We start from the raw sequence: 22,992 nt of genomic DNA, 5'->3' as shown, positions 1-22,992 counted from the left end.
TTTTTTTTTAAGTATAAAAACCTTAAATTAATCAACTTTTTATCATGTTAACAGCTTAAAGGGTATTTCAGACATTTTGATAAAAAAAAGTGTTTACCAGCACTTATTTGCCAAACACATCAACAACTTTTTTTTCAACTGCAGCACTTTTATCCAAACACATAACTACTTATTTTAAAAATAAGTTCCAGCACTTTAAAAAGTTACTTTTTAAAAGTTACTTTTTTTCAGTCAATCCAAACGGGCTCTTACACCTTGTTTGGATGGTTGTTACACATTCTGTAATTGTATTGTTAGTTTGAACTTAAATATGATGTTTGTTTGATAATTATTTAAATTTTATTAATTGTAAACAAAAAGTCTTATTTTATGTAATAAGCAATTTAGTGTAGTTATGTCCTACTTTACTTCTCTTATAGGTTTACCTTTCAAATTTTTAATATGTAACATTATGTAACGATAAAAAATAATAAAAATTATCAAAATATTATATTCATGAAAACAATATACGATACAATTCTCTTGAACATAATTTCAGTATGATTTTATATTTGCATGGACATATAGAGATTGTGACAATACAGTACACCCTATTAGGCATTAGCAGATCTTATTGGGATAATAAATAAAGAAACTTGTCCTCAAAGAACATCTTCCTTTTTTATTCTCTCTCTCTTCTCTTTATCAGTTTTTTTTCTCTTTTTATTTTTTATTTCTTAATCCTTAAAAAGTAAAGAAGCAAAGCATTACACCCCACCCCCCACACCTTGTCTTTCTTTGCTTACAATTAATTATCAGTTCAAAATTGTTTACCAGGTAACACTACGTTTCTATAGTTAAGACGTCTTTTTAAAAATTCGGAATAACTTATGTACAAATATATACTGAAAAGTTTGGAATCTCTACTTTACTTTCTAACATCAATGTTGGTCAATTTCTTACCACCTGTTTTGCATTTTCTGAGCACAACAATAACTGTACAAATATTCCTCTTATATACATTTTCCATGAGAAACTTGCTTTATACTGCATTTCACCTTTGCCCTTAGCTTCCTTTATCTACTTTTACAGTACATTACATATTCCCCACAACATTTACACATCATATATCACAAGCTCCACATTTACAAAATTTAGAGTTTCAATTTTTTGTAAAAAAATAAAATATAATGAGTATTTTAACAAGAGCTCCAAAGAATTCTTGGCAGCCAGTGATGATTGCTGATACAACAATTCATAAGTACTGGCTTAATTGGAGGTTCTTGCTATGTTGCATTTGGGTTTTAACATCAATGATTTTTGCAGCAATACTTATAAAGAAGTATGAAGGTCCTCGAATTCGAAAAAATGGAAACAGTGAAGCCCAGAAAACAGAGTCCTCTGGTTTATTGTATCAAGATGAAGTTTGGAGGCCATGTCTCAAAACTATTCACCCTGCTTGGCTTCTTGCATTTAGAGTTTTCGCCTTTTTGATTCTTCTGTTGTTGCTAATTTTAAATGTTACTGTTGATGGAGGGGAGATTTTTTACTATTACACTCAGTAAGTAACGTTATTATAGAGAATGACTGTTATAGATAAGTCTGACTGTTTTTAACATTTGATTTTTTTTGTGGAATAGGTGGACATTTACGCTGATTACTATTTATTTCGCGGTAAGTGAGAGTAAGATTCATGGTTCAATAGGTACATTTTTCGTGTCTTATGTTATAATATAATGTTTGTTTTTATGTAGATTGGATCTATTCTGTCGATGTATGGATGTTATAAGTATCACAATAAAATTGGTATTGATGGAACTGATATTGAGAAGTTAGATACCGAGTATGGTTCACAAAATTCAATTGCTGCAAAACATATGGGGGGAAATGCAGAAGCAGAACAGCCTTCTCGCCAAATTGCTGAGTTTTGGGAATATGTTTTTCAAATAATTTTTCAGGTATATCACGATTCGATTCAATGAAATTTGAGATGTGAAGTAAACAACTTTTGAATTTTTTTAATTAAAGATTGTTTCTTTCTTGTTGTTATAGATGAATGCAGGGGCTGTAACGCTTACGGACTGTGTCTTTTGGTTCATACTTGTTCCATATTTAACCATTAAAGGCTACAAGTTAAATTTTGTAAGTATGCTAATCACCTTAATGAAGTTGTGAAAATTTTGTTTCTAAATGTTATGTTATCTATGTTGCAGTGGATTATAAATATGCATTCAGTCAATGTTGTATTTCTACTTGGTGATACTGCTCTGAATTGTTTGGTAAGTTGCATACTTTTATTGATACCAAATGTGGTGTTCGTAGATTTGATGTAGTTACTGATCAGCAGCTAATTCCCATTGTTATGCTATTTCAGCGGTTTCCTTGGTTTCGGATTGGATACTTCTTTCTGTGGACAGGAGTTTATGTTATTTTCCAGTGGGTTGTTCATGCCTGCATTTCAATCTGGTAATGATAATGCTATATTTATGTGTTGTTACATTTTCAATCTTGTGTAATCGATTAATTAGTACCGATGTTATTTTGTTACACAGGTGGCCCTATCCATTTCTTGATCTATCATCTGCAGTTTCACCTTTGTGGTATGTACTCCCTATCATGTCCTAAACTATACAAAAGAGCTATGTTGCTTGGATTCTTTAAAAATGTCGTGTATGCAGAATCCTATAAATTTTGTGAATTTTTGGAGGATCAGACATAGGTACAATGACATTTTTGGAGAGTCTGAGTAGCATAGACAAAAAGAACTAGCAGATTACTGTTGATTCTTGATGGTTGCTCTCTTTAATCAAGAAAACGAACTGCTTAATTGATATTTCAGGTACTTGTTGGTGGCATTTATGCACATACCATGTTATGGTGTTTTTGTTTTGGTAATGAAGCTGAAACACCATTTGCTTTCGAAGTGGTTTCCTCAGTCTTATCAGTGTGCAATATGATACAACAACTTCCACGCGCCTCAGTCCCAACCAAGTCAGGATCGGCTTTATGAATCCTCATTGTACAAGGCCAAATAACAAATTTTCAGCTTTCAAGACGGCTATACTAGGGGAAACACTTTTCTATATATATCGGAGAATATGACAGCAGTTCGCATTTTGAACACCAAACTTGGATCTTTTGTTCTTTTTTCTGGAAGGAACGACAAATGGAAAAAAAATTATGTAGCAAAGTAGTTGTGAATCTTTAGAAGTTTAGGCAAAAAAAAAAATACAGTGATTTAAACTTCTGGTTTGTTAGATGTACATCTTGGGATAACTATGGAACAGAGATTTGTTATTCATATAACTTATTATTGAGCTCTTTACTTGCAATGTGTATAGATGATTCCATATTAATTATAAAGAAGTGTAAACATTTCTTTCCCTTTCTTTGTTCATTTCTAATCCTGGCTCCGCCTCTGAGTCTTGGGTATTAGACAAGAGAGAATTAGTAGTACTTTGTTATTGTAATTTCTCTATTTCAGTTTGTTAATACAATATTCAATCTTCACTGTTGTTGAGTATTTGGAGTAGAAGAGTAGTATTGACTACAATGTGCTTTGTTAACTTAAATTGTAGAAGTTTCAACACTAGTGTTGAGATCTTTTGGTGGGGGCAATGACTAGATGTACTAGAAAAAGAAACTCAATCCCAGTCAAAAAGAGCTGGTTAAAGGATGTGGAATCATCATTTTTATATGATTATATCATAAAGATTGTCCCTTGGGACTTGGCTTTCATGTTTCAACAGGTTCAAATGGGCCCTTTTAATCCACAAAAGGTAGCACTCTTAAGTTCTGTCTATAAGGACTGGATTTGACCATTGCCCCCATCCAGAGTCGTTGGTCACCACGCGCTCGCTAATGAGTATTATGTCTTTCTAGTGAAGTAGAGTTGTATTCATAGGCCTAGCTCAACAATCTCGTGCTGATGTTCCTGTTGGGGTTTTGGGCCTTTTTCCCTTCCTATGTGGATAAATAAAAATTTAAGGTTTTGGGTCTTCCTTCCTTTCCTTTGTGGATAAATTTAGCTCAAATTTGACTAGTCCACTTTTGCCCATTCTTTTAGGTCTTATTTGAGAAAAAATATCACAAGAGATTGAGAACAGCCATATAGAAAGAAAAGTGAGAAAGTGCAGATTTTCGCACAAGCCCTAGCAACCAATTTCAAATCGCGATTCCCGCTTCGTTTCTTGTCCGATTGAGCTGATTTTTGGACAGTTTGTTCTTTTCAACTTAATCTTTGATTGGGAACTGAGAGAGGGTGATTTGGAGTCCTGTAGCTCCAGATTTTAGCTCGTGAATAGTAGCTGTGGGTTTGGTGTTTTTGTTTCTTTATTTCTAGTTTTTGGTGCTATCTTGTAGTTGTGTTGCTCATTGGCACTTTGTTGGTGGCCATTTTGGAGAACACTTTTTGTAACTCTTGTTGATTATAGTGGAGCTTTGGCCTTGCGGTTTTTACTCTTCACACCGAAGAGGTTTTCCACGTTAAACTTTGATGTCTCGTGTGTTGATTTATTTTTCTTCCTTGGTTGATTTGTTTGCTGCCCAAACAGTTTTATTCTTGCATTATTTTGTCTTCTCTTGGTTCAAATAGAAGGGAAAGTTTTGACTTGAGTTTTCTTCCGCTATAGCCCTGTCGTGCACATTTATTTTATGCTTGTTTCCCAACAGTCCAAGAGTGACAGGCCAGGTCAAATTAAGATAAATTTGTACTTAATATTTATATCAAATTATACAATTTAACCTAAGCAATTAAAAATTAAAGTGAAAATACGTATCATTTAATCAGAGTTAAGTGATAAATATGCAGATGAAAGACATAAGTAAATAACCAATCCAAAAAGGTCCAAATTGGCCCTTTTAATCCACAAAAGGTGGCACTCTAGATTTTGTTTAAAGGGATTGGATTTTACCATATAACTCCCACTCTAGAGTTATTAGTGATAATGCGCTCATTAATGAGTATCACATCTTTTTAATATAATAAAACCATCTTCATAGGCCTAGCTAAACAATATCGATGGTGATGTTTCAAGCGTGATGGACCAAAGCAAATTAAGAAGTTTGATGCACCTATACAATCAAGTTATTTAATTCAAAATTAAAGTAATAATACATATTATTTAATCACAGTTATTTAATAAATCTATGTATCAAAGACTTTAGTAAACAACCGATGCAAAAAGGTTCAAATTGGTAATCCACAAATAGTAACACTCTAAATTTCATTTAAAAGGACTGAATTTAACTATATCAATTCAGAATTATCGATCAACCAAACATTCACTAATAAATACCATGTTTTTCTTATGAAGTAGAGTCAGGCCTAGCTTAACAATCTTGATGGAGATGATTTTAATGGATGCCACTAGCAAAATGTGCTATTCAAGGTTGACTATTAATCCCTATATTATTGAAAACCATATATTATGACATAGCTGTGTAGGGTTGGTGCCAATTGCCAAACGTACTTTTTTCGACAATTTGTCACCAAACGTCTACATATCTTAATTAGAAATTAAATACTCTATAATATTCTACTACCCTATAACCAAATCAATAAAGTAAGCCTTTTTTTTTTCTTTTTTTTGTGTGTGTGTTTTTGTTTTATCAAATTCAAAACTGTTTAATGCAACAATCCATTTTAAGTATGGTATTTTTTTCATTTCAAAATACTTTATCACAATTTTCTTTTTAAGAGTTGAATTATATCAATTTTGATCGATATTTTACGATACATTTTTTATTATATTGGTGTGAGAAGAATTACAATTTATAGTACTTTGTGTATAGTTTTTAAATATTTAAATTTTAATTTTAAAATATCAAATTAAAAATTCATTTTTTTTAAAAAAAAAGTGAATAAAGCTGCAGACCACTCACGTGGTCTATTTGATCTCATTGTCTCCAATAATAAGTCTTGAATTGTTTTGGTCAGAAACCCTAATTTATGAATCTGGGCCCTTGGCAATTTTGACTACAATAAATTACAATAATTACTTTATTTTTACTTATATACTGCTAATTCAAAAAATATAGAGTTGATTTATCAATTTATATCCAATTAGTCTTTTTATTAAGTACTAATTATTTTTCATTTTTCAATGAATAAAAGACGTATAATAATTAGAGGTAATATCATATAATTACTATTTTATTTATTGTTTTTAAGTAATCTGCTTTGTTAAATATGAACGAATAAAGATAGACGACGATGATGATACAAATACTACATAAATAAAAATAGTCCTACCCCTTTTTTGTATTATTTCTTACTTGGTGTTCAATATCTACATTGGCTGATGACTAAATCTGAATTCGCACTGAAAAGTCTTACCTAAAAAATAAAACATTGTTTAACAAGATGACATTGTATCAAAAAAAACTTGAACCAAATCCTTTTAATTAAAGATCACGAAAACACTCTCTAACAAAATGACTTTGCACCCAAATGACTCGAACTGAATCCTTTTAATTAAGGGTGATAGAATACGTATCGGTCCAACAGTTTTTATTTCTATATATGATTGTTATTCCTTCTGTTACCCTTGAGCAAACTGCACACGGACTCAAACTTGTTTGCCCATATTTATTGCACCCAAAAATCCCTTCTTCAGCTTCACTTCATTAAATTGGGTAACTGAATCACCTGTTTTATTCTTCATCTGCCACCAAAAATGGCTTTGTTTCAGTGCCGAATTCCATTTTCAGCAGTATCTCCATCTCTTTCACCAAGAATTGAATTTACAAAATTGTTTCTTGGAAATAGTAGTAACCCATTTGCTAAAACTACCCAAAAGAAGTTTTCATCTCTTTGTTATGCTTTGAATGATTCCAATAAGCATTCATCCATATCCACATTTAGTGAGGTAATAAAAGGTTTGACTTTTTTTTTTTAATTGTTGAATACAATTGTGAATTGGGTTTTTGTTATTTTGATTAAAGATTTGTTCTTTTTGTTGTGGGTGTGTTTTAATTTTGATTTGGTTTCAGTTGATTGAGGCTTTAATTAGTGGGAAAGATTTGACTGAATCTGAATCAGAAGATTCTCTTGATTTTTTATTGGATGGTGCTGATGAAGCTTTGATTAGTGCTTTTCTTGTTCTTTTGAGAGCTAAAGGAGAAACCTTTGAAGAAGTAAGTTCCTTCCTTCAACTATTCACCCTGTTTCGATTGACTTATTTTAGGTGTTTTTAAGTACTTCTATAGCATTTAGGTAAGATAAAAAAAAAGTGTATTTAAGCACTTGTTTTTAAACCAAAATAAGCCATAGTTTTAAGCGCATCCAATGAGACTCGGAGTAAAGGTTTATGTATACTCTTGAAGCATAATGTAGGTGAATGAATATTTTACCTTGTTCATAAATATTTGTAGTCTCCCATGGCAGTGAGAGAAAAGTGGCATTTCCTTTTTGAGGAAAAAAATCAGAAAAGTCTATGTTTTTTGAAGCCAGAGCTCGTAGTTCAAAATATAATGTAAAGGTTCCATTTTGATAGACAATCCTTCGCGTCAGGGGGGATGATTCTTTGTGTAGGGATCTGATTTCACCGGAGCTAGAACGCGTTAATTCTCACCTTCATTATTGAGAACTGGAAATCAACCATGAATTTGTCACTACTGTCTGATCCGTTAAACCTCATCGAGCTAATAATGATTGCTAGGTAGTGGGATTGGCAAGGGCAATGATAAAGCATTGCAGACGAGTTGAAGGTTTAGGCGATGCAGTTGATATTGTTGGGACAGGAGGAGATGGAGCAAACACGGTGAATATCTCAACAGGTGCTTCAATTCTTGCTGCAGCTTGTGGTGCTAAAGTGGCCAAGGTTGACAGGGTTATTCCTTCTCAATGCATATTTCATTTCATTGTAAAATTGTGTACATTTGGGGCTGAAAGTTTGTTGAATTGAATTGTAGCAAGGGAACAGATCCAGTTCATCCGCTTGTGGGAGCGCAGATGTATTGGAAGAACTAGGTGTTGCCATTGAGCTGGACCCTGAGGTTAGTGAAATTGCTGTTATTGGCTGAAAAGTACTGTACACTTGAGGACATTTACCATCATATGGTAGTTTTAAAAATCAGAGGTTCAAATGAAGTTTTTGCTTTTGTTTATGTAATTAGCTATTTTATAAGGAGAAAGATTGGTTGTGACATTCATTAAATCAATTATCAAACTAATTTAATGTGTCATCAAGCGACCAAGGATGTAATGAGAAGTAATTTATTAAAGAAAAGCACCCTTTAGAATAGGCGATGCGCTAAATCCTGCACATTGTCCAATCCATTCTTGATACTAACTTGTCCACTGTAAGAACTCCCCAAGTAGTATGATGGCAATAGCAGGACGTGTTTCCTTTCATTTGTGCTTATTCTAGATCTAAGTTGTCTGCATCATGTGCTCATTTTATTTGGTCTTGGTAACTGCCACCAAGAGACAACAAATATATGTTATATGTTCTCTTTCTTTTGGGACAATGGTTAATGGTTTTAAGAGCAAGTTTCTATAATAAATGGTGTTAGAGTATTACTGAAAAATGCATGATACGTTTGGGATAACTGACATTATATATGATTTCAACTTGGTTGATCCTGATGTATCTCATTGTTACCGGCATCAGGGGGTGAAAGAGTGTGTAAATCAAGCTGGAATTGGTTTTATGATGTCTCCAATCTACCATCCGGCGATGAAGATTGTCAGACCTATCAGGAAAAAGCTGAAAGTAAAGACGGTGTTCAACATCTTGGGACCTATGTTGAACCCAGCAAGAGTGCCGTTTGCTGTAGTAGGAGTTTACAAAGAAGACCTGGTATATTTCGACTTTAATTACAGTAAAACTACCTGTTCTATGAATGTGGCTTTAAGAATCTTGTAAACACAACTTATGTGAACTGATGTGCTAATCTTTCTGGTGTCATCTCCATTTTGCCCTTTGGGTCATAGCTTCTTGACCCGTTTCAATTTTCGTCTTAGTATTTTTTACATTCATTTGGTGAATGAAGCAATCTCTTGTTATAGGTCCACAAAATGGCTAAAGCATTGCAAAGATTTGGCATGAAAAGAGCATTGGTTGTTCACTCAGAAGGCCTAGATGAGATGAGTCCTCTTGGTATGGTCCCCTTTCAGAATCTACTGTGTTTGGTAATTTCATGGCTTTTTTTAATTTTTTACTTTGCTTGTCTATTTTTTTTAAAAAAAATTGTGAGTAATTAGATCTGGACATTTCCATCATATTATGTGTGACAATTTATTTTGCAGGCCCTGGATTAGTCCTTGACGTCACACCAGATAAAATTGAGAAGTTCTCCTTTGATCCATGTAAGTAACCTGTTAATATCAGGATCAGTTATAACTTTTCTTTTTCTTTTTTGGTGCAAAATTTCTTTATCTTATTGCTTTGTATAGATAAACAATGAATGCCACTCTAAATATGCATTGAAGAACTCTACAGTCTGCAATAACGAATGATGCATTATGATTGATGTCTTTTTCTCCAGCATTTAACATTCTCTTTAAAAAAACTAGTCTGACACGATTATCCTTCAATAGTGGACTTTGGCATCCCTCGTTGCACTCTTGAAAGCCTTCGAGGTGGAGGTCCAGAGTACAACGCCGAGATGCTCAGACGTGTGCTGTCAGGAGAAAAAGGGTCAATTGCTGATGCATTTGTAAGTTTCTTCATGAGCTTGTTACCAAATGTGTGAATCCTCATTAAAAAAATAGACATAGCTTCTTTCCATTTTCAATAACTTCCTTTTACCTTGAAGTTCTTACATTATCTCTATCAAATAAATCCACAGGCACTAAATGCATCAGCTGCTCTCCTGGTAAGTGGACGCGTTCATAATCTGGCTGAAGGAGTGGAATTAGCTCGTGAGACACTACTCTCTGGCAAAGCGGTGAAAACACTTGATCTATGGATAGAAGTTTCCAATGTAAGGAGAATTTCTCAGTAACTTTCGTATAGAAATTTGATCACTTGACCTCATGCTATGTCTTTGCTTACTTACAGAAGGTGAAGGGAGCAGTCTGCGTGAACTGATGGAAGACGCCAAACTGACCATGTTATATTCTCGGGGCTCAACAGCATTCCCTGCTGAGTAATCGTCAAAAGATTCAAAATCAAAGAAAGACTGGATAACACAACTCAACTTGCAATTTTGGTTTGTGGAAAGATTAGAATTAAGGGGTTGAAAAAAGAACAAAAAATAAATGTAACTTTGGCTTGTGAAATTTGTAAGGCAACTGTAGATTTCTGTGGAAAGCATTGTTTGTAATACTTACTTGTGACAATAACCAAGCAAAGCAAGTGGCTCCTGGTTAGTTGTTGGCCATTAAATTTTTCTGAGGGGGAAAAAGAAGAAGATATGACACACATTTTTTCTAAATTTTTTTTTAATCATTTCTGGAATAATGACTATAAATGGCTTAGGGTCTTTTTATGTGAAGTTCTGTTGTAGTTATGTATTATTTTTCGTATAAATTTCCCTACGAACCAAAATGTAAAGACATTAACACCTCAGTAGATAAGTTTAACTCTAACCCTAAAAGTTAGCTCGCTCATAAGTAGAGGATTGCTCAAGAACAAGATTGACAACAATCTAAAACCACTCTCCAATTGGACTGGCCTAACGATCTTAAAGTAAAGATATATACAATCTTAAAGTAGAATGGAGGGTATTGACATACCATTCATAATAGTTGAAGGATATATTTGTCCTTTTTCTATTATTTTATATGACAATTATTTAGTAAATTTTTTATTTTTTTTTTGTAATTTATCGACTTATAAGATCACGGTTCAAACTCCAAAGATGACAAACTAAGTAGATAAATTTGAATAAATATTAGACCTGAGTTTAACGTTATCTCGAAATATAATATTTTAAGGCCACTATTTGCAGAATTTATGAAATGTAAAATGGGGATTGTTACACCCGGCGTGTATATAATGTATCAGCGACTGAAAAACCTTTGGTTACTCACAGAAAAGACAAAAAACAGTTATTGCACAAACTCTTTTTTCCCGGGAAACATCGAGTGGATAACAAGAAAAAAAATATACACTTGAACTTCAGTAACCCAAATAGAAATCAAGAAAACACATTTTCAAGATTCTTGTCCCCAAATTTCAATCTTTAACTGATAGAAATCATAAATTTCTGACAAAGCTCAAATCTTGGGAGTGTTGGTTTAATTTCTTGAGTGAGGAGTTATGACTTTTGGGTCTGAATGGAAGTTCTCTCAAGTCTTTGGTGAACAAAATCCCCATGAGGATGTTCAAGATTGTAACTTTCTTTCACTATTCTTCATAGCTAAATCTTTACGTGAATGAATTTCAGTAATATACTGTTTGATTTGTATTTTTTCCTTCTTTTGGGGGTAGGGTAAGGGGTAGGGCTAGGGGTGGGAGTATGTCAATCTATCTTACTGCTGCTTATGTATGGTTTCCTTCCTTTAGTTTTCAATTTCTTCAATTTTTGTTTCGTATGGAATGTGTAACTTAACTCTCTTGTGTGGTTTGCGAGCTATTGCATAAGAGTGGGTTTTCCCTGGGTGCCATGAAAGAAAAGATTAGAATTTAGATGCTGTGGAATTATACATGAAATCTTGAATCCTAATAGGTAAACTGGTCTGATTTAATACAGGGATTATTTTAGAAACTTGTTCAATTATGGCAGATGAAAAATTTAGAGCTAATCCCAACTAGCTTGAGATTGAAGCTCAATTGTGGTAGTAGTAGTAGTTGTTAATTGTGGAAGGAAGGATATTGCTTGAATTTGGAACATTTAATATTCAATTGAGATGAGAGACTGGTTGATGCTAGCAGAAACAATCCTTTAGCATTTTCCACCCGCTTTTTTAGTATTACATATACGGGAACCTTGTTGTAACTGGTAAAGTTGTTGCAGAGGCATAGAATGTGAGAAGAAAACGGACTTTTGTATCCTTTGAATGAGAAGGGGATAGCATGTGTATGAGGTTTATTAACAACAGAAAGTTGGGATGGGTTGCTGAAGCCAATACTGTTTATATAATGGAACATAATTCTTTTTTTGAGCATGTTGGACCACATCCCCACATATTTTATTCTTCATCTAATAATAGATCTATCTTGAAATTCTCATATATACGGAGAAGATAATTGAGTTGCCTGTGAGCTTTTGGTACCTTTGCAGGTGACTGCTGATTTGTACTTCTATAACATTTTTGGCATTTCAGTTATCTAAAAATGAAAACAGCAAAGAGATGTCTAGTTCTTCTTTCCTTGTTTTACCCTCTCACCTGAAACAAAAGAGTGGAATTATGAACCAAAAAAATACCAGGAACAAGAAGGAAATTGGTGTCACTTTTATTTCTGCCTTTATATTTCTCGATGACCTACACATTAAAAAAAAACATTTTATGTTAGGTGATATTATATCTGCAATGGAGTTTGACAAGAATGGTGATAATCTGGCTGTTGGAGATCAAGCTGGACGTGTCATGATTTTTGAGCGACAGGCTGGTAAAGAAGTGCGGACAAAATTTTCAGAAATATCATTTTTGTCACATTCAAATTTTGCATCGCATGTAACCTGTTCACCTTTATGTTCTTTTAGGATCTCTTTGAGTGCAGTTCTCGAAGTGACTCTGGTCAGTTCAACCTTCCACAAAAGCAGCATCCTGAATTTGCATATAAGACGGAATTCCAGAGTCATGAACCTGAGGTATGATTAGATAATCATTTTATCTACCTTCGGGTATACATCTGTAAGGCTGCTTAAAATTCTGCATGTATAGCTGATCTTTATGAACTACAGATGCTGATCATGTTACGTTTTCTTCAGTTTGATTATTTGAAGAGTGTGGAAATTGAAGAGAAGATTAATAAAATCAGATGGTGTACGAAGCTCGACAGATCCTTATTTCTTCTTACAGCAAACGACAGGACGATAAAACTTTGGAAGGTATGAAATTCCTGTGGCATTTGTGAAACTTCAGACAATGTCAAATTGAAGAAACAGATGGTTGTCTTAAAAGTTTCTGCAAGTTTGGATTAGGCCTTTTAGGGGATTAAGTTATCTATTGGTTATGATATGTGATTTAATACTACAATGTACACTGAAAAATCAGTTGTTTGCCTTTACATAGTTCCTCTTTACATAACTGTGTCTGCATAAATCATGTGATAAAAAGATAAGAACTGTGTTCTATGGAATAACCTCAGGTTGCTCTGGTTGTTCTCTTGCTGGCTAAGAGCTCCTTCAGAGAATCAGAATGATACTAGACAAATACTGCTTACATGAGCTTTTTTATATTTCAGCTGCTACTACATTTCCACATTTACTCAAGAAATAGAGCATGCAAAATGGACTATCCTTTTTATGTGTGTGTGTGTGTCTGGTGCCACTCCAAATAGAAGGTTCTATTCTGGGTGCCTTTTCCTGTATCATCAAAATATTGATAACTAGAAATGCATGTGGTACTATCATTTCTTATCTTCTAAAGTATCTCATACGAAGATACTTTACTGACATACACCTAACACCAAAACTAAAAACAAGGGGAAAATAAAGGAGGATTTCTCTGTGATGAAGTTCAAGTATTAGCTATTGCCTGTTAAAAGTCTGTCCAAGATGGAATTTGTCTGTTCATTAAGAAAGAAGGCTGGCTCCATGAGGTAGTGGTAAGGTTTGCATACACTCTACCCTCCCTAGACCCCACTTTGTGGGATTTCACTGGGTACGTTGTTGTATTAAGAGAAAAGGCTGGATGGGTGTTCTTTCTGGATGAAGTTAGATAGACTTTTCAGTTCCCATTACTTTGTGTTTACTAAGTTGTACATATCAATGTACTATTTTCTTCATTTGTTTCTTTTACAGATCAAGGAACAGAAAGCAAAGAAAGTTAAACAAATGGACATCAATTCATCTGTGACTTCAGAGAATTCTCTTTTAGCTGATAGAAGTTACATGAGTGGACAAAGTGAATCATCTCATGTTAATGGTTACAGTCTAGAATGGACTAACAAAATGAACGGCACATCATCATCACATGTATGACACAGAGAGTGTAAATTATTCTACTTGTTCCTGAAATATTCTTGCATTTTTATTAAATTCACTTCTCCCTAAACTCTATGCATTTGACATGTTGTCATAGCTTGTAATTCTGGCCTCTATTGTATGTAGCTTGCAGATATCACAAATGTGGATTATACAAGATCCCGAAAAGTGTATGCAAATGCTCATGATTTCAACATCAATTCCATCTCAAATAATAGGTATTCTTGTGTTCTTGCAAATATTATGAATTTCAAACTTGCTCACTTGAAACGAAATTTGACCAGCACCTCTGATTGAGCTTGATCGATCAGCTCAGATTATCCTTCTTTAGTTATCAGTACCAGAAAGACTCAACTGTATGGAAGTTGTTTACCAGCTGAAGAAGTGTCAGGCATTAGATAATACTCTGGTTTTAATACTTTTACAGCGATGGTGAGACATTCCTCTCTGGGGATGACCTTAGGATAAACTTATGGAACCTTGAGGTTAGAGATCAGTGTTTCAATATCATTGATATGAAGCCAAAAGATATGGAAGATCTTACAGGTAATTGTGGATCTCTTCTCGAAGCATTTCACATGCTTTAACCTGCTGGATCTTATCTCATGCATCGGTGCTACTCTCTGTTAACCCAATTTGAAGTTTCCAGTTTATATTCTCTGAAAGTATGGAGATGTAATTTGTGAATATTACCTGCTAGATATAATGCCAGAGCACTTCAAGAACTTATAGAAGGTAAAATATGGTTTCAGGTAGTAGCTTTAGGTCTCATAGGTAACAACGTAAGGATATGTTTAGATTGTACATTTATGTATCTGAAATCTACATAAGCCTCGCGAATTGAGATATACCATCTTAAGTTATCTACACTCTACTGTTAAAACTCATGCTAGGGATGACATTTCTGAGGTGACGGTTTTAGGCTTCTTTCTCAAAATGGTTTCTGGAGTAAGCAATCAAATGTTGCTTTCGGTTTTATCATCAAATTCCAAAAATGCATGCAGAAAATCAAAGCAAGAATGACATGACATCTAAGGGATCATTAGCAGTGATTTAGAAAAAGCATTAAAACGAAAAAGAATCCCCACCCTGCACCCTGAAAAAGCCTTTTTTTCTTCTTCTTTAAGTGCATTCATTTATCATTCTGACATCTTGTTCTCCTCTGATATAAGGAGAATGCCTCCTATCATATCCAAGCAAGAAAAATAGAATAGAAGAAAAGAAAGAAAGAAAGAAAGAAACTCTTATGAACGTTTGAAAGGAACCAGAAACCGCCCTTACTCCTCCCCCTGAAAAGGACTTGACCAGTAAATTTGAAATGATGATCTACTTTATGACATGGATCAAATGATGCCATTAGGTAATTTAGTTTCATCACCATATGCTTCTATTCTGCATCAAAAGTTTGACCAGACTGCCACCTGATAAAGGATGAAAATGATCATCGCACCGTTGTCTATGTAGAGGTGATTACATCAGCAGAATTCCATCCATTTCACTGCAATTTGTTGGCTTATAGTAGTTCGCGGGGATTCATACGTCTTGTTGACATGAGGATGTCTGCACTATGTGATCACAATGTGAAAATGTAAGTTTTATGCCCATTTCCATTTTATTTCTCTCGTCTGTATGACTCAATATGACTTCTAATCTGCTTCTCTGACGAGGCTTACAGTACTTCTAACAAACTGCAGCTTATGGTACTACTTTTTACAGACTGCAAGATGGAAGGAGCCATGGCTCTAAAACATTTTTCAGTGAGATCATTGCTTCTATATCTGACATGAAGTATGCAATGGATGGAAGGCATATTTTAAGTCGGGATTACATGACTCTGAAGGTTTTCTCAATTTCGATAATCCTTTTACTGTATATGTACACTGCACTTTAATTCATGAACTAAATTTCCTTTGCATTTATTGGTCTCTAATTACATTCGGCAAAGAAATGTTTTCCAAATATAAAATTTTCAATTTAATACTCAAGGACTAGATCGAGTGATTTACAGGATAGAGTTAGTAATAGTATGTGCTTCTCACACATTTTCAATCCTCGATTAGGTGCATCCTGCACTTTTTTATCCTGGGAATTCTGTGTGTCAACGTTTTCCTTGATTCATCTTTTGGGTCCTTAAAAGTGTATTCAGCTTATGGACTTCAGCTTTCCTTTTTTGCCTTTTTAACTGCCACCTCGTTTTGATTCTTTCATCTCTCATTAGTGGAATCTTCTTTGTTCTGTTAATCTTGGTGACATGACAAATAAGCTGCGACTTTGTGTGGTTCATATTTCCCGTGCTCGTTGCCTTCTTATGTTTTACATTCACTGTCACAAGATGGATCTGTAATTATGTATTATTTGTTTAATGTTTGATAGCTATGGGACACTCACATGGAGTCTTCCCCAGTTGCAACATATAAGATTCATGAACACCTCCGCCCTAAGGTACGAGGGTCTCGCCACAATTTTTCCTCGGAGGTTTACAAAGATACAAACAGTTAGTGATATGGTGTAATGTGTGAACATGCTATATAATCAAATGATAGCATTTTCTGATTTTGTGACCTAATACATGTTGTGTGGCAGTTTCCTAAGTTGTATACAAATGATGCCATCTTCGATAAGTTTGATTGCTGCCTGAACGGAAACGAACTTCAATTTGCAACTGGATCTTACAGGTTTATCCTTCAATGAAAGTTTTAACCTATGCCTACATATGAATAGTTCTATCAGTTGTTGTGTAATTATGTACTTCCATTTTGTTGATATTCTGTACATATGATGAATTTTTATGGTAATCTTTTGTTGATTTAGCAATCATCTTCGTGTATTTTCGTTTGGAACTGGGAATGAAAATGGCATCACACTGGAAATCAAAAAAGAAGCAATTAGGTAACCCTTGTACTAAGATGATCTTCTATTGTCTCTATTCTGTTGTTGAATTATTGACACTTCATTAACCTTGATTTGTAGAAAACCAACCTCTCAAACTACTTCAAGGCCTCGAAGGTCATCATTGAGCAACTTGGCACGAGGATTTTATCGCCAAGGTAGTTAGTAACGATTATGCATATGCTTGTGCAAGGCCCATAATTCATCAAATGGTGGAAAATCCACCCCACCACAATTTAGTTTTCATCTTTATCTACCTTGCTTTTTGTTGGCGATTTCAGGACAAGATCTCAACTCAGAAAATGAGATATCCTGTAACCTGAAGTCCAAGTTGCTCCATATGGCTTGGCATCCAACGCACAATCTGATCGCTTGCTCCAGTGGAAGCAGCTTGTTCATGTACCATGCATAAAGTGCTATGGAGAGGACTCAGAGTCATAACCTTACTGTAAAGAAAAATCATATTTTGTCCCTGTCAACATACCGCGTTTGTGAGGTTGGCTGGTCTAATCTCACCGTAAACAGTCTACCATAGGAAATTTTTGAAAAAAAATAACGATTCCTTTTTTAAAAATGGAATTGCTTTTACAAGATAGCATACACAGAAGTTTGATACTTGCAAGTTGCATAAATACATTTTGTGCACATCTGAAGAAGTAAAGGTGGCAAACATTTTTGGTTGATACTGTTACAGTGTTACTTTATTATTCATTTCCTACTTTTCCCTGAATATGATGGGTGCCAGAGACTATGCCTACAACTAAATGCCACGATTATGGTGGGAGCTGAGTGTGTTCTTTTTTCCCCACACCCTCGAGGAGGATCAGTAATAGTGTTCTCACTTATCCTCCAGTACTTATCCTCCAGTGTGACTCATGTTGGTAATAAACTCGCAACAGAAATAATATTTGCAGTAATAAAAGCAATAAAAGTGGAACACAACAATGCGGTTAATCAATAAGAATAAAAAAGAGCAATAATGACACCAAGATTTTACGTGGAAATCCTCTTGAATAAGGGAAAAATCACGGCCCGAGAGGAGCAACTGATATCACTATAGTAAGGATTTTTACACTTGTAGGTCTGAGTAAAAACTCCAAAGACCACTACACACTTCAAAAGAAATAACCCTCTTTTGATTTTTCCACCTCACTACAATATCGCTCACACTCTCTATTTTTTCCTCACAGACTAATTTCCTCTGTGATGCCTCACTCTTCTTTTCTCTCCTTTGTTTTTGGTGCATTTCGAGAATGAAGAAGACTCTCCCTTTTACAGATAACAAGTGCAGTATTTTTCCAACTATGCTACAGAAGAAAAACATTTTTTTCTTCTTTGCAACTTACTAACCTTTGAAAAAATCTGCACATGTATATCCAATATCTTCCAAATCTGCCAACCTTTTGACACTGTGAGATTTGGCAAATGGGGATGGACCCCACAACTCAAACCCTCAACCTATCAATTGATGATGAAGGTGCTCAATCACTTGAGCAAGCCTCGCTTATTGAGCTGAGAGGTTTGGTTTGGACCTCAATGTGTATATTAATAACCAAAACGTATGTAGATGTTGGGTTGGAACAACAAATATATCCAACTCCTATAATCTAATGTGAATGGCAGAGAACAAGAAAGTATAGAACTGTAGTGCCCTATAGTACAATTAGGTAAATGAGCATCAAAAAGGTTCCAACTAGGCTTGATTCTGAAATTGATCAATTGTTGTACGTGTACCTATTTAATATTAAGCTTTAGCTTCTGTACTTCATGGATGATTTTTCATCCTATAGAATGTGTCCTACCCTTTTTTTTAATCATAAAAGTAACGAAGACACTTGAATACGATGATCTCTACGTTCTATTATCTAATATTAGTATAATTATGATAACTAGTTATATTTCTTTTTAAATCCACTTTAGTTTTACTACCGAACGATATAAAATCAATCAAATCATGGTAAACTTATAGTCCAATGCATTTGGTCCATCTAATTTAAAAATTTTAAAAATATGTACACAGTGTCTAAAATATGTATACTCTATACTAAATAGACTTATAATATACATGTCTCTAGTGTATACTTCGATCATATTGATAAACTAAATGACTAAGATTACATTTACGTAGGTTTCCTCTTATGGATGGATTGTTGTGACTTGTGACCAACGACTCATTTTCCAACAGCATTGGCTTTTCATTTTTTAATGGATGCCAACACATGATGTGATTTCACCCCACTTTTATACAAGAAAAAAAAACTTGATTTAACCCCACTTCATTATTATTCAAAAAAAAAAATTGTTATTAATTTCTTGAACAAGCACTATTTTCCTATAGGAAGCAAAACATGTCAGTAAATTTATAGTTAGTCTGAAGTTGAATGAATTTAAGTTTTGATATCCTTGAATTTTAGAGATGATATAATATGATTCCACTATGGTGGTTTACCCTTCTCCACATGTCTCAACAGTACAAAAAAAAAGTTTCAAAAATTTATTTCCACAAATAATGCATAGAGGAAAAGGTCAACTTATTCTTTTATTGGTAAACATCATGAGTGATATAAAAGAATAAGATTCACGTACATCTCCCTTATATAACCATTTCATCCTTGCCTTATTCCTTAGTAATAAAATAATACCTCATTGAAAAGACTAGCAACCATGGAGGAAACTAACAAAGAATCAACTAAAGAAGAAATCAAATACAGAGGAATCAGAGCAATGCCCTTTGTCATAGGTCTATATTTTAATTTTTGTATCTACTAAACTTATTGTATACTTTTCCATGTATGTTAAACTGTTTAGTATGACGATGATGTGAAATGAAACTTTGGATTCATATAGCTGACTCCAACTTATCGTTGTATGTTAAACTGCAGGGAATGAGACATTTGAAAAGCTAGGAACAATTGGAAGCTCATCAAATCTCTTGGTTTATTTGACAAGTATATTTCATTTGAAGACCATAACAGCTACTAATATTGTCAATATCTTCAATGGTACTTGCAACTTTGGAACCTTGCTTGGAGCTTTTCTTTCTGATACGTACTTTGGCCGTTACAACATCCTTGGATTTGCCTCAGTGTGTTCCTTCTTGGTACAAGAAATATTCATGTTGAAAAAAGATTGAGATTTAGAGTTGTTTGGTACGACAGAAGTCATTTTTTATGTCCTGAGAAAATATTTTTCAGATCGGAAAGTGTTTTGAGTAGTAAAGATTAATAATGATGTTTAAGTTATGGTTGAAGCAAGTCATATGAAGTGAAAATCTTTCTTGATATAATCTCCTTTATCATTCAACATGAAAAAAAAGACAAAAATTGTCTAGGAAATGACTTCTGTCGTATCAAACACATACTAACTTAATCATTATTTAAAAGTCCTTGTAATAACCAGATTTATCGTTGTTTTCCAATTTGATAATTTACAGGGGATGTTAGTTCTGACTTTAACAGCAACAGTCTCAAAGTTTCATCCACCTGCATGCGGAAACCAAGAAACTGCACCAATATGTGTTGGTCCAACAACAGGACAAATGACATTTTTACTAGGAGGTTTTGGATTGCTAGTAATTGGTGCTTCTGGCATAAGGCCTTGTAGTTTAGCATTTGGGGCTGATCAATTTGATCCCAATACTGAATCTGGAAGAAGAGGAGTTATGAGTTTCTTCAACTGGTACTATTTCACTCGCACGTTTGCTGTGATGGTCTCATTGACTATCATTGTGTATGTTCAAACAAATATCAGCTGGTCCCTGGGATTAGCCATTCCAACAATTACTATGTTCCTTTCTTGTGCACTTTTCTTTGTGGGCACTAAAATATATGTCAGGTTTGTGCCAAAAGGCAGCCCTTTGTCAAGTGTGGCACAGGTCTTAGTGGCTGCATTCAAGAAAAGGCACCTGCAGCTGCCAGAGCAACCATGCTTCTCCCTGTTCAACTATGTGCCTTCCAATTCCTTGAATTCTATACTTCCTTACACTAATCAGTTTAGGTAATTCCTCTTGCCACCATAATAATTATGGATAGTCTTATATTTAATCTTGTAAAGATATATCACATGAGCCTAACTCGAACTCCAAAAGTTTGCTCATAAAGACAGGATTGTCCTTTCCTATATAACCAATGTGGGACTCTAACACCCTTTCACGCGAGCGTGGACCGGAAGCCCAAACAGTGAAATATGGCACCCGGTCTAACTCAACTCCAAAAGTTAGCTCATGAGAGTAGGATTGCCCAAGTCCATATAAGCAGACAACCAATCCATTAGCTAAACCCACTCTTACAGTCACTAAGTCAAGATTAATTATTGACTAACTAAAACAGCTCATGATTTCAGATTCTTGAGTAAAGCAGCAGTGAAAACCCCAGAAGACCATATAAACTCATCAGATGGATCTGCAGTCGATCCATGGAGGCTTTGCAGCATTCAGCAAGTGGAAGAAGTGAAATGCTTACTAAGAGTAATCCCAATATGGGTTGCTGGAACTATCTATTATGTCTCTGTTGTACAATCACAAAATTATGTTATCTTCCAAGCCTTACAAAGTGACAATCAACTAGGCCACATCAATTTCCACATCCCACCAGCTTCTTTCATAGTCATTTCTATGCTCAGCATAACAATTTGGCTACCTATATATGATCGCGTTTTACTTCCATGGCTTCGGAAATTCACTGGAAAAGAAGATGGAATCACCCTTCTCCAGAAAATGGGAATTGGGATATTTCTATCTATCGTAACAATGATCATATCAGGGATTGTTGAAGACAAGAGAAGGACCCTGGCAATGACTAGGCCAATGCTGCAAATGACTCAGGGGAAAGGTGCAATTTCATCCATGTCAGGATTATGGCTAATACCTCAGATGGCATTATCAGGTAACCGTTTGCAAATCAATGTTTGTTTTACAATTTTTTTGCTCATCATTTCAACTTGAAACAGAGAATTCGAAGTTCAAGAACAAGTTAGAGGAGTAATATTAAATAGTAGTAACATTTTCCATTCACAATTTTTTTTGTTGCGGCTGTCTGTCCAATGTTGCATGTGTCCATGCATCATACACCAGTGGACAGTCGGGTCGTAGTTCTTAGTTAGAGGTGAAATTCTCAGAAGATATATAAAAGACAAAGCATTTGCCAAGGATGTTTTCATTAATCAAGAACGAAAGTAACTTCTTTTTTCAAGTGAAATTCATGTTGAGACACAATTTAACCTTCAAATACTCATGACTGAATACAGGTCTTTCGGAGGCATTTACATTAATCAGCGAGAACGAGTTCTTCTATAAACAATGCCCTGAAAACATGAGGAGCATCGCGGCGTCTTTCTTCTTTGTTGGAATGGCGGGGTCGAGTTATTTGAGCAGTTTCTTGACATCAGTTGTTCATAAGACATCAAATTGGTTGGCTGAGGACCTTAACAAGGGAAAATTAGACTCTTTCTATTACCTCATTGCAGCACTAGAGATTCTGAATTTGGGTTATTTTCTTGTGTGCGCAAAATGGTACAAGTACAAAGGAAGGGCAGGTGACAACAAAGTGAGTGAAAGAACAGACCAAAATGAAATTGTAATCTAATTTTCAGTCAGCAGAAACAGTATGGTAGTTTTTCCATGATTAGTAATGCTTTGTTGGAACCCAATATAGAAAGTAAAACAAGAAAAATGAAAATAATGTGTCACTCACCCTTCATGAGTTAATGCAGAAATCAATTGTGTCGCCCATATCAATCGAGTATTTATGGTCAACAGAGTTTTATTAACTTCCTTTTTTATATATGTGCTTTCAATGTTACACGTTAAAGGTAGCAAAATCGGCCCCAACAAAGGTACTAATATAAGTCGGGTCCACATCATCACTCAATCATCTCCATACTTGTCTCGTTGAATCATTGATTTTTATATCAATTATTGGATAAAACAACTCAAAATGCTCTTACCACAATGTGATGCTATTTGCCTTTTTAGACAAATTCACAGAGTTTTTCTCAAAAATTTCTCACAACATTAAAAATATTCAACATCAAATAAGTAATATTCCCCCGCCCCCACTTTTCATGTGGGACTTTGTACACATA

General features: G+C 34.5%; 4 protein-coding genes across 4 annotated transcripts; all 4 read left to right on the top strand.

Moving 5' to 3' along the window:
- Positions 1-1,071: 1,071 nt before the first annotated feature.
- LOC125872186 (uncharacterized) lies at positions 1,072-3,304 on the top strand. The gene is made up of 8 exons (XM_049552889.1): positions 1,072-1,540; positions 1,620-1,653; positions 1,734-1,937; positions 2,032-2,121; positions 2,193-2,258; positions 2,354-2,445; positions 2,532-2,579; positions 2,819-3,304. Exons 1-8 carry the CDS (start codon positions 1,170-1,172, stop codon positions 2,934-2,936), a joined length of 1,023 nt encoding a protein of 340 aa, XP_049408846.1. The 5' UTR covers positions 1,072-1,169; the 3' UTR covers positions 2,937-3,304.
- Positions 3,305-6,522: 3,218 nt separating this feature from the next.
- Positions 6,523-10,313, top strand: LOC125872184 (anthranilate phosphoribosyltransferase, chloroplastic-like). Its single transcript, XM_049552887.1, has 10 exons — positions 6,523-6,848; positions 6,973-7,116; positions 7,641-7,802; positions 7,894-7,977; positions 8,595-8,783; positions 8,993-9,083; positions 9,233-9,292; positions 9,524-9,642; positions 9,775-9,909; positions 9,987-10,313. Exons 1-10 carry the CDS (start codon positions 6,657-6,659, stop codon positions 10,014-10,016), a joined length of 1,206 nt encoding a protein of 401 aa, XP_049408844.1. The 5' UTR covers positions 6,523-6,656; the 3' UTR covers positions 10,017-10,313.
- A 641-nt stretch (positions 10,314-10,954) lies between these two features.
- Positions 10,955-17,594, top strand: LOC125872178 (serine/threonine protein phosphatase 2A 55 kDa regulatory subunit B beta isoform-like). Its single transcript, XM_049552880.1, has 14 exons — positions 10,955-11,262; positions 12,387-12,490; positions 12,577-12,684; positions 12,805-12,924; positions 13,840-14,013; positions 14,149-14,240; positions 14,450-14,568; positions 15,487-15,610; positions 15,739-15,862; positions 16,396-16,464; positions 16,606-16,697; positions 16,834-16,911; positions 16,993-17,069; positions 17,193-17,594. Exons 1-14 carry the CDS (start codon positions 11,190-11,192, stop codon positions 17,321-17,323), a joined length of 1,485 nt encoding a protein of 494 aa, XP_049408837.1. The 5' UTR covers positions 10,955-11,189; the 3' UTR covers positions 17,324-17,594.
- Positions 17,595-19,342: 1,748 nt separating this feature from the next.
- Positions 19,343-22,652, top strand: LOC125872175 (protein NRT1/ PTR FAMILY 2.11-like). Its single transcript, XM_049552878.1, has 5 exons — positions 19,343-19,651; positions 19,794-20,011; positions 20,345-20,907; positions 21,253-21,794; positions 22,156-22,652. Exons 1-5 carry the CDS (start codon positions 19,576-19,578, stop codon positions 22,491-22,493), a joined length of 1,737 nt encoding a protein of 578 aa, XP_049408835.1. The 5' UTR covers positions 19,343-19,575; the 3' UTR covers positions 22,494-22,652.
- The last annotated feature ends 340 nt before the right edge of the window (positions 22,653-22,992 follow it).

The sequence above is a fragment of the Solanum stenotomum genome, chromosome 8 (genome assembly GCF_019186545.1).
Source record: "Solanum stenotomum isolate F172 chromosome 8, ASM1918654v1, whole genome shotgun sequence".
Classification (NCBI taxonomy): domain Eukaryota; kingdom Viridiplantae; phylum Streptophyta; class Magnoliopsida; order Solanales; family Solanaceae; genus Solanum; species Solanum stenotomum.
The sequence above is the reverse complement of the archived record's forward strand: the minus strand, read 5'-3'. Positions and strand labels throughout refer to the sequence as shown.